The sequence below is a fragment of the Tupaia chinensis genome, unplaced genomic scaffold, assembly GCF_000334495.1.
Source record: "Tupaia chinensis unplaced genomic scaffold, TupChi_1.0 Scaffold000568_1, whole genome shotgun sequence".
Lineage (NCBI taxonomy): Eukaryota > Metazoa > Chordata > Mammalia > Scandentia > Tupaiidae > Tupaia > Tupaia belangeri.
In genome coordinates this window covers 2,906,588-2,918,887 of record NW_006160082.1, presented here as the reverse complement: position 1 = coordinate 2,918,887, position 12,300 = coordinate 2,906,588, and the positions used below count along the sequence as shown (strand labels likewise).

The following is a 12,300-nucleotide window of genomic DNA, read 5'->3' as shown; positions in this document are numbered from 1 at the left end:
ATTATTACTTGTTCCAGCTTATAAGTTGTGGTTTTTTTCTGTATTCATTAAAAATATTTAAAGTAACATACCTCCATCTTCCTCAGAATCTATGTCTGATTCTTCACTATCACAAGGCCTTTTTTCTCGATAGCCCTCCATCTCATTCGTCCACACCATTAAAGACATATCCGTACCGCCTACGGTAACCAACATGCTGTCATCATAAGTCCAGCGAACATTCGTGACATGTGTGCTATGCGCCACATACCTCTTAAACTTCCCAAATTTCCCCTGAGGAGGAAAAAAATTGAAATAATCTTTCTAAGAAATTCATTATTTAAAAACTTTCAGTTAGAATTTTGAATTTTTTTCTTAATATATAATTAGAAATTATTCATTTCAAATACAATTCTGTGTTTAAAAAAATAAGAAAATACCAGAATTCACTAGAATAAAGAATTCAGATTCCCAAACCTGGTAAAGACAGGATAAAGCTAGTAGTTTCACAGACTGCCAGTGCCATGGGCACAACTCTTGGAAACTAACTTGGCACTCTACATTAAAAGCATGAAAATGTTCTTACCTTTGACACTCTATGCTAACAAAATGCTATATGAGCAAAAAATGCATATTTACTTATAGCAGTAAAAAATTTTAAATACCTCACGTGTTCAATGTGTTCATTACAGTGTGTATATATGGAATAGTGTATACCTATCCAAAGCAATAGTTATGTAGATATGATTGTTGAAAATAGATCTAATTGAGAAAGGATATAGATGCCTATATACAACATGGCTATATTAATAAAAAATAGTTAACTGCTTTAACACACACACATACACACACACACACATATACACACACACATATATATCTAATGTATGTATATATGTATGTATGTGTACACACACACAGCCAGGTAAATGTCTTTCATTTTAATTCATTAATGTCTTTTGTCTTATAAGTATTATACACAAAATATATTTTTCTTTTAAATATCAAGAAAATTCAAAGTTACAGACATTGGCAACTTTAAAACTAGAATACTGGTATTACCAAGCTATATAGGTAAATTTCAGGTCAATGTTTCATAAGCAGGTTTTAGGTTGACATCTTTTCAAGGATGTTAGCTTTAAATAAAATACGGCGGTAGCAAAATCAGTGAATTCTCTGGGAATAGATACTCTTAATAAAGTTAGGAAGAGAAATACAACATCAAAATAATGCTAGGAGGTAGTTTCTCTAAGATAGTATAGTTCTTGCTAAAGTGAGGTGAGAAGAAGGAATCTGGAAACCAATATCTCAGAACCTACTGTGAAGAAATCTCTACCATCTAGAATGCTAGAAGTGAATTTTCTGACTAACAAATGTTTTAGTAGAACATATCTTAACTAATGTTCTATGACATATATCTATATCTATATATTATATCTATATATCTAAAGCAGAGATCTGTGGAATACTTCGGGTATTCTCTGAGAATTTTCTTTTCTTTCTTTCTTTTTTTTTTTTTTAAGGAGGACTGTCTACCTATTTATTTATTTAGATGAGAGAGGAACAGAGTGAGAGACAGAGAAAGAGGAAGAAAGTGAGAAAGCAAGCCACCAGGTCTGGGACTTGAATCTCTGTCGGCCATGTGGGAGTCCAGCGCCCTTAACCACCACACCAGCTGCCAGCCCTTCTCTGAGAGTTTTCTAATTGCTAGAGGGCCATGAGCTCACCAGAGAAAGATAGACACAGAGAAAGAGAAAGGGAGAAAGCATCTCCCAGTAGGCCATAATCATGCTGCAATCCCTTCTTCTCCATTTCTCTAATCCTGTAGAAATTTGGAGCACACATCTCTATATGCCTGGTGTGTTTCTCAAGCCACTGGAGCCAGGATTTGAACCCCAACTGACTAAAGGGGATCTGGCTCCCTTATCCACTAGGCCATAAGGACTAGTCCCTCTATGAGAATTTTTAAACTAATGTTTTTATTTCAATGCTATTCTAAAAATATTAATATGAGCACTTACTTAAGGCCACCATAAACTTAATACCATAATATTATCGGTGCCCCATTTTAAATTTATGGTTATGTTCATGTTGGTGCCAGCTTATAATATAAAATTTAATTGGTGATGATTAAGAAATAAATACATCTGGACTTGATATATGAATTTTATTTTTGTACTAAGCAAAAGTCAAATGTTTGGAGTAGTTTGAATAAAGGGACATAAAAAAAGAACTGAGTAATCACACAGTAGCACAGGTATAAAGAACTTCAAAGAATCTGTACAATTTGGATTCAGCAAAAAACCCCACCATTGGTCACATTAAATTGATGTTTATTTTTACTTTATATGTGTTATATTTTGTATTTAATTGGTTCAAATATTTTTAACTTCAAAGCTATAATAGGCCCAGCCATGGTAGAATGTGCTGGACCGCAGCTGCCTGGCAGGATGGGCCATGTGGGAGGCCCAGGATCGACTCTCAGCCCCCCTTGGAAAGCTGGATACAGTGGTGCACATCTGTGTCTCAGCTTCCAGGGTAAGCAGAGGTAGGAGAACCACTACACAGCGAGACCCTCTCTAAAACACCACACAGACACAGGCACACACACACACAAATACACACAGTGTGAAGTTTATATTTATTGTAAATGGTATATATTTAATAAAAAATAAAATTATTTAAAGGAATCAAAGGAATATTTCTTTTAAAGGGATGTTTGTATTTACTCAATATTGAAAAACACTGTATAAAAAAACATACTGATATAACTTAAGGCATGGAATCATTAATTATAAAGTTTCTAGATAAAGCTATGAATTGACACATAATTCTGAATATTTCATATTAATACATTAAATATTACATATGTACTCTTCATATTACAATTAAATACCATAAAAGGGGATTACCTTAACCATTTTCATAATTATAAGATAATTAGGAAAATCAAAAACACATACCTTAGTAGGATATCTAAATAACTTCACAAATCCCAAGTCGTCCCCAGTAGCTAGGATCATTTTGTCATTGCTGAGGCAAGCAGAAGTTACATCTGTCACTTCACCGATCACTGGCCAAATTCCTTCACAGCATAAACCCAGCACACTGGTCCATGATGCCCAGCCAATTTTTTCTACCTAAAAAGGAAAACAAAGGAAAAACTACTGTAAATCTATAACATCAAAACCTACACAATTAATCAAAATCCTAATAATTTTCTTCGTTAACTGTGTCATAAGCAAAATTAAAGTTTTAATTAAAAAAAACGGTAAATTATTGTCTTGGGCATATAGCTTCCCAGAGCTCTAGTTCCTACAGAAAAATTTAACAAGACATTATGTTATGTGCTTGTTCATTGTGTGGTCTACAGTGATAATAAATAAGATGATGTCTGATCTTACAATAATCAAGAAACATTCTTATAGTTGATGGCTAAATTTCTAACTGTGCATTGTAAACATGTTTTTCAACTAACTGTTACTGGAAAATGACTTTTACTTACAGTCTCTCCCTTTAGTAAGCTACTTTCATGTTAAATTTGTTGAATCTCTGTTCCTATATTATGTCAAAAAAAATGCTAACAGTGTCAGGCAAGAAAACTAAACACTATTTTTCTTGTTATTGTTCTTTGTTGTTTGTTTGTTTTGTTTTTTAAAAGAGAACTCTGCCAACATGCCTCTTAGGCATACAGGTTCTGAAAGAGGAGGCTCATACATGGTACTCCAGTCCCAGAGGCCATGTCTTCTATTACTGCATGCTCGTCTGACAAGGATAGTAACTGGAGCACAGTAAAAGTGGTTTACACCTTTTCTAATAGTGTCTCTTCCTTACTCACCTATGTGCTCTGGCTCACTAAAATTAACTCATGGAAAGAAATTCCATAATTTGAATAATCTGAGAACAGGATTTACATGTAACTAAATGACAGAAAAGAGGCATCAGTTTGCCAACCACTATTACTCTTTTTTTGAGAGATTTTGCTATGGGGTGTGTGCACTCACCAGAAAGACAAAGAAAGAGAGACGGAAAGCAAGAAATCACCCCCAGGGGAGATGGCCATGCCAGAATCCCTTCTTCTTCATTCTCATCTTGGGGTTTTGGGTACGCCTGCACATGCACTCGTCATGAGTTTAAGCCACTGGTTCTGGGATTTGAACCATGGCCAACTACATGGGAGTCTAGTGATATAACCATTACACCATCTGCTGGTCGCCCAAGAATAAGCTATAAGCACCACTATCCTCCTACCTCCATACTAGGGATGGTTTGTTTTTTCCCTCTGGGAGCTTCAAAGAATAACTGTTCTTTAGCACCAGTGTTGACCTGTAAAAGCTTTCCTAAAAAAAAAAAGAAAAAGAAAAAAATAAGTACTTATATCTATAGATACTCACACGACATATACTGTCAGTATGATGTTTACATTTTATGAAAACATTAAGCTTACATATAAAAGCCATTTTCTGTTGCAGTCAACATTTTTTTTTTTTTTGAAGAGGTTTTTGCTACAGGGTGCGTGCGCTCGCCAGACAGACAGAGAGAGACAGAGAGACAGAAAGCGAGAAATCACCCCCCAGAGGGATGGTCATGCTGCAATCCCTTCTCCTCCATTCTCCTCTTGGGATCTTGGGCATGCACACACATGCGCCCGGCGTAAGTTTTAAGACACCGGGTCCGGGACGCGAACTGCAGTCAGCAGTCAGCATATATTAAGAGCATTTTCTTTTCTTAAATCTCCAAAAAATTTATTAAATTCATAAGCAGGGGCCAGTAGGTGACATGGTGGTTAAGGTGGTAGATTTCCACACGGCCAACCAATCCCAGACCTGGTGGCTTGAAAATTACATCAGGTGCATGTGCATGCCTACCCAAAACCCCAAGAAAAGACTGGAGGAGAAAGGAATGCAGAGTGATGATGCTCCTTGGAGGGCAAATTCTCACTTTCCTTCTGTCTCTGCTTATCTCTGGCGAGTACATGCACTCTATGGCAAAAAACAAACAAACAAAAATCATAAATGATTTAATTCTGTGCATATATAATTATGTATATGTTTAAAAAACTGAACACAAATGGAATTAAAAAAAAGGTTAGCATAAGTATTTTATTTAATAGTATTTGTAAAAACTGTAATTTCTAATACTAGGTTTACATAGTTGGATACATAAAACAATAAATTCTTTTAAAAGGGAGCACTTAAAATATTTACATTTATTCCAATTTATTAAACACTGTCATATGCCATGCATTTTGCTGAAAACCAAGATACTCAGTAAATTTTTTGTTATACAATTATGACTATTTTTACAAAATATATTTCATTTCTATAGGGCGTATGCGCTCACCAGACAGAGACAGAGAGACAGAAAGCGAGAAATCACCCCCCTGGTGGGATGGCCATGCCACAATCCCTTCTCCTCCATTCTCCTCTCAGGATCTTGGGCATGCACACACACGCGCCCGGCATGAGTTTTAAGCCACCGGGTCTGGGACGCGAACCGCGGTCAACTACGTGGGAGTCCAGCAACATAGCCATTATGCTAACTGCTGGTCCCAAAATATATTTCATTTCAAATGACGTGAAAAATAACTTAAAAATTCTCATTACTGCATCTACTTCCCAAATTTTTTAAAAAAATTTTCTTTTTTTAATAATTATTTATTTTTTATGTATTCATTCATTTATTTTTTAATTTGACCAGAGAGAGACAGAGGGTGAGAGTGAGAGAGAGAGGAAGTGAGAAAGCAAGCCACCAGATTCAGGACTCAAACCCTGGTAGGCCATGTGGGAGTGTCCAGCACCTTAACCACCACACCACCCGCTGGCCCCTATTACCCAAATTTGAAGTTACTATTTATGTCAAATTTATCTGCCAAAAACCAGCACAATATCATGATTTTTAAAAAGATTTAAAAAGTAGTATTTAAGGCTAACTGCATAGCCTAGAAGTTAAAAGAATCAGATCCCACAAGGCCGACCACATTTTAAATCCCAGTCCTGGCAGCTAGAAAAAGATGCCAGGCACAAGTGCATACATGCCCAAAATCCTGACAGGAGAAATGGAGAAGGGACTGTGGTGTAATCACACCCCATTGGGTAATGCTTTCTTCTTCCCTCTCTCTGGCAAGTGCAGGCACTTGGCAATTAAATTTAAAAATATATTGAACTTTCTATAGAGATTAAACAACTTACCACTTACTGTACTATCATGTGGATGACCTTAGGTAAATCATTGGGAAGTTTAACTTTATAGTGTTCATCTTCAGATATAAAATGAAGTAATGAAAAATAATTTTGAGAATATTTTTTCATAATACTTTTGAATTCATTTGATGAATCACTTTCCTGTTTCTCTAAAATAGCTATATTAAATAAAATGAAACGTTTTTTAAAAATCACGATAAAGTTATTTCTTTCTTTTTTTTTTTTCTTTTTTTTTTGGAGAGGTGTTTGCTATAGGGCACGTGCGCTCGCCAGACAGACAGTAAAAGACAGAGAGACAGAAAGCAGGAAATCACCCCCCCGGGGGGATGGCCACACCGCAATCCCTTCTCCTCCATTCTCCTCTCGGGATCTTGGACACACACACACACATGCCCAGCGTGAGTTTAAGCCACCGGGTCCGGGACTTGAACTGGGGTTGACTACGTGGGAGTCCAGCGACATAGCCATTACGCTAACTGCTGGTCCCCAACGATAAAGTTATTTAAAGACTTACCTCTAATATCCCAATCAATGTGGGTTATGTAACTGGTAGCTCCTTTGCAAATTCCTACTCGTTTACTACTCATTACATTGTATATATCTATAAAGCTGTCATGGGATGCTACCGCTAGATATTTCCCAGAACCTATAAAAAAAACATAGTTGCCAACATTTTCTACCTTTAGAAATATTTTTTTCATTCTGCAACTAGAGTTAATGTTTGTAAGACATTTTTAGAGATATCTTAGGTGTTACATAAATTACAATAAGGCAGGTGTGTCAAATGACAAATGATAAACATATTTTCAACTATATTATAATTATCAAAATGAGGTAATATTCTAAGGGTAACAAATTAGTTCAGGGAAGGGAAAATGTCAAAAATTATTTAAAATATAACCTTCATACACTTCATATTAACTAAATAAAAAATCCTCCAAATTTAGAAAAAAGTGGAACTAAACTAACACAAGTAAATTTTGCCCTAATGATTTGTACATTTCAGTAGGTTTTGTAGAAGATAATACATGGATATTGATAGAATAAAATTAACTCAATTTCAAAAACGTAATAAAAACAGTATTCCAACCCCTTTTATATTACAAATAAGGAAACTGAAGCTCAGAGAAGTGCCTCAATCCAAGTCACACAGAAAATTTAGAGACATCGGCACGAAGCCATATATTTGTACAGATCTACTACAGGGCTTTTATCTCTCACTACACTGATCCTTCTGGTCAAAAGAGTCAAATTTTGAGATAAAATAACAGTTAATAATAATTATATATTGATATATAAACACATTCCCAGGCCTAAATTAATAATCAGATTTATAATTTGATTATAAGTTATAATTTCAATGAAATCTTACCAGGTGAAAATCTAATATCTGAAATAATATCTTTTCTATGATGAAAAGATACAAGGTCTTCTAGAGTATCTGCATTTGCCATTAAGAAGCTTCCATCGTTGAGACCTACAGCTAAAGCTTTACCATCGGGAGAAAAGCAGCAACATCTTCCACCTGAAAAAGAAAGAACATATGCACTGACAGAACCCCTAATTTCTTTTCTTTAAGAATTATTTTATTTAAATTCACTCATGCATTCATATAATTTTGACCAGAGAGGGACAAAGAGGGGGGGAGGGAGTGAGAAAGTAAGTTGCTAGGTCTGGGACTCAAACCTCACTCAGTCATGTGGGAGTTCAATGCCCTTAACCACCACATCAGCTACCAGCTTCCAGAACCCCTCATTTCAAAGAAGATATTTATGTTTATTATGGTCTCGAATCAACATAAGAAATAAATAAAAAAATGCAGATAAAGTTTTTTTTAATGGAAATCAGTAATATGGAAGTCTAGGCAAGAATTAAATTCAGTTCTAAATTTAGCAAAAGTGAGTACTGATATTTAAAACTCCAAAATAGATTAAATTGATAAAAGGAATGAGTTTTTAAAAAATAATTATTTATTTAATTTTGTTTATTAACCACCATGACACCTGCTGGCCCCCAAGATTAATGATATTAATAATCCCACATGGAGTGGCTGGCCATGGTTCAAGTCCCGGACCTGGTGACTCGTTTTCTCATTTTCCCTCTCACTCTCTCTGTGTGTCTCTCTCTGGTTCAGTTAAAATAAATGAATGAAAAAATAAAATTAGGGACCAGCAGTTAGCGTAATGGCTATGTTGTTGAACTCCCATGTAGTCAACTGCGGTTCAAGTCCCAGACCCAGTGGCTTAAACTCATGCCAGGCACGTGTGCGTGCGTGCCCAAGATCCCGAGAGGAGAATGGAGGAGAAGGGATTGCAGCGTGGCCATCCCCCTGGGAGGTGATTTCTCACTTTCTGTCTCTGGCTCTCTATCTTTCTGGCGAGCACACGCACCCTACAGCAAAAACCTCTCCAAAAAAAAAAAAAATAGATAAATCTTTAAACAACATACCATTAATTTTATTATTGATGATGTTAATATTAATTTTAAATATAGGGGTTAGTGCTGCATTGCTAAACATAAAACAAATGGAACTTACCCTAAAATCAAGAGATGCAGCAGGCATATTCAAAAGCCCTAAGGCTTTTGATATCTTGCATGAAATCTGACGGGGGATACAGTTGTTACAGAATGAATTGAGAATATTAGTCATTTAACTATGAAGCATACATTAATAAAATCAAAGATGTGATTTCTGAGATTTGAGAGTCAAGAGATGCTGACTTGGAACAAGGCAGCAACAGTGGAGGTGATGAGAAGCAGTAGGATTTGGGTACGTTTCAATGACAGAGCTGGCAGGAATCTGACCAGCTGGTTGTGGAATAAGAGAAAAGTCATGCCGCTTTTTGCTCGGATGGCAGTGTTATTGGCCAAGATGGGAAATACTAGAAGAGGTATAAGTGTTTAGTTCTGTACTGATTAAATTGAGGATGTCTCTGAGAAATTAAAGAAAATCATAAAGAAGCCAGTGTGCTATATTAATACTCCCCTGGAACCTAAGGGAGAATATACTATAAATATAAACACAGGAGGCAGTAGCACACAGATGGAAGGTACAACTGTGAAACTGGTTGAGGATCTGGTAGTAATATGGGACTATCAGGTGGTATAATGGTTATGTCATTGGACTCCCATGTATTTGAGTCTCAGACCTGGTGGCTTAAAACCCATGCCAGGTGCATGTGTTTGCATGCTCCAAATCCCAAAAGTAGAATGGAGAAGGGAATGCGATATGGCCATCTCCCCTGGGGGGTGATTTCTCACTTTTTTTCTCCTTGTCTCTCCAGCAAGTGCACATGTCCCTAGCAAAAAATCCAATAATAATAATAAAAGAATCTGGTAGTAATATATTGCCTCTCAGATCCAAATCTATCTTCTTTTTCCTGCTATATGATATTGGAGCTGGGCCCTGTAGACATTTTTCCCTTTGCCAGCTGACTTCATTTTGGCCAATACCAAAGGGACGTGGCACAGTCAATGCAGAAGGAACTTTTCCTCCTTTATCTGGAGTGCTAGAGAAGCTGATCAATGGAGGCTAGAGGTAGAGTTTCCCTGCCACCAGAATAGATTTCCTAAATAGCTATGGCCCATGTCCTCTGTCAAATTTCTTTACTGCTGGTAGGTTCTGTGCTCCTATGATACTCACACCCTCTCCAAAGAGATCTGGACCTCAGCCTGGGCAAGATGGGAGGATCCATCCTTTAAGTTCATTCTTTATTCACTGTTCATTAGCCAGACGATAGTAGCTACTTTTTGCATTTCTGCTTAGAATTCACACTGATGCCTGTTAGTAGTCAACTACAATTTTTTTTCTTTTTTAGAGGTTTTTGTTTTAGGGTGCATGCACTGGCTGAAGGGGGAGAAAGACAGAGGGAGAGAAATCACCCCCCCCCAAGGGAGATGGCCATGTTGCAACCCCTCTCCTCCATTCTCTTCCCAGGATCTTGGGCATGCATGCACATGGACCTGGCATGATTTTCAAGCCACCGGGTCCAGGACTAGAACTGCAGTCTGCTATGTGGGAGTTCTAGCGACATAACCACTAGGCCATCTACTGGGCCCAGTCACCCACATTTTATCTGTTAACATTTCTTACTACGTTTTCCCTGTTCAAATTAATGGAGTTGTTTTTAATCTTTTTGACTGATATATTAGGTCACTGGGAAAGTCATGACGTGTTTTTCTGTTTTTCTATGCAAAAATGCATCATGACTTTCCTGCCGATCCAATAGAACTGGTACTGAAGTGGTCCCATCAAAGATGGGATTTGGGGAGTTGGTTTAGTCATGCCTTTGGACTTGACCATAGTACTGAGCCCTTGCGATGGGAAAGGGGATGCTACTAATCCACAATTCCACCAGCAGCACCGTTAATCAAGTTACCTCCTGCTACTGATTGTGAAGTAAGTGCCTTGGGAGGCCAAAAGGCTGCTGCCTTTGATAGTTACACTAGCGATGACTACTGACTGCATTGTACAGCGGATGCCACTGAGGGCGCAAAGCATTCACAGAAAGTTACAAGCTCAGGTCCTTCAACTCTCCACAAGAAGTATGATTTAGGTAGAAAACATTTCAATGGCAAGTCTAAAAGAATCTCTGACATCTTATGGTCACAGGATTGATACTGCAAAAATTTAAACACAAATTCAATTGTGTGGGTTGCAAATTTACTCTGTCCATTGAACTGATAGCCTTATCAAGTTTTTCATGTACAAGTCAGGACACTGACTGGGTACTCCAAAACTTGGAATGGGGACATCTGGTTGGTGTCAAACAAAGCTGAGGATTTCAAGCTTCTATGTTAGATTCAGAGTCTCACTTGCCCATCTAAATAGCTTGCTTTCTATGTCTGAGGAGTCCAACCGGGGGCAGTTGCTTTGCAAGGTAATGCTCATCTTTCTGAAGAACCACAACCAATCCTTTGTTGTCACAACCCATTACTTGGGTTAAATCTCAGCATTTTCTAGGGAGGGATCTGCCAACTTTTTCTTAAAGGAATAGATAGTAAATATTTTCAGTTTTGCAGACCATATGGTCTCTGTCATAACCACTGAGCTCTGCTATAATACAAAAACAGCTCTTGACAATGCATAAATGAATAGGCAGAGCTGAAATACAATAAAACTTTATAAAATCCAGAAGTGGGCTGAATTTGTTCTGTGGGCTGATGAAGGGATCTAAAAGCTAAAGAAGGCAAGAATGTTTAAGTAGATTTTTCATACGAACCCACACCTGCAAACTCTATTCTCCAAGGAAGTCTAGAAAACAGACCCTTCACTGAGGTATTAAAAAATACAATCATGTATCACTTACTGATAGGGAATGTTCTCAGAAATGTGTCCTTGGGCAATTCTGTTATCATGCAAATATCATGATATATTGGGTCACTAGAAAAATCATGACACATTTTTGTATAGAAAAATACATTGTGAGATTTCCAACAACCCAATATTATAAAGCACGTACAGTACTTACACAAACCCAGATAGTAGAGTCTACTATACACCTAAGCTCTGTGTTATACCCTATATGCTCCTTAAGGGCCACCATTATACATGAATTCCATTGTTGACTGAAATGTCATTATGTGGCCCATGACTATACCTTAATTAAGGGCAGCATCTGCATCTTGGGAAAATCCCCTACGATTGCTCTCCTATGTAGGTCAAGAACAGCCAAAAGAGACATCACTACTGATCTGAGTTCCCTGACTCAACAGGAATAGTCCTGGAGAAGCAGAGGCCAAGTAGCAGCACCTACCCACCAAAGACAGGGTTTATAGAAAATGGCAGCAGAGATGTACTGATACTCATGTTTTGACCTGTGGAGGTTTCTACTGGTGGCTAATTAATCACATTTCTCTTTAGGAATGAGGTAGATCAGTAGGCTACTAGATTAGTAGAAAAACTCCAAACCTGGTGGCTAAAAACCCGACTCAAATCACCACAATGGAGAATCAGAGATTCTCAACCAGTTTTCAGATCTCAGCCAATTCTTACACTCAGAGTTCATTAATTGAAGGGAAGGCTAGGTACCAGAGAGGAAGGATGCTATCAGAACTGCCACAAATATATAATGTTATCCTGTTCTGAGGGATCTGTGTTCACTTACAAGAAAGAGTG

At 37.3% G+C, this 12,300-nt stretch overlaps 1 protein-coding gene across 5 annotated transcripts in view; it reads right to left on the bottom strand.

Annotated features, from left to right (window-relative positions):
- The window catches only part of EML5 (EMAP like 5), a gene marked incomplete at its 5' end in the record, with an annotated part of 178,982 nt that overhangs the window by 47,870 nt on the left and 118,812 nt on the right, over positions 1–12,300 (bottom strand). For all 5 annotated transcript variants that reach the window (XM_014591388.2, XM_027775491.1, XM_027775492.1 and 2 more), the window contains 5 exon segments: positions 72–273; positions 2,943–3,119; positions 4,231–4,319; positions 6,697–6,828; positions 7,555–7,707. In XM_014591388.2, coding sequence (XP_014446874.1) covers positions 72–273; positions 2,943–3,119; positions 4,231–4,319; positions 6,697–6,828; positions 7,555–7,707 — 753 coding nt within the window.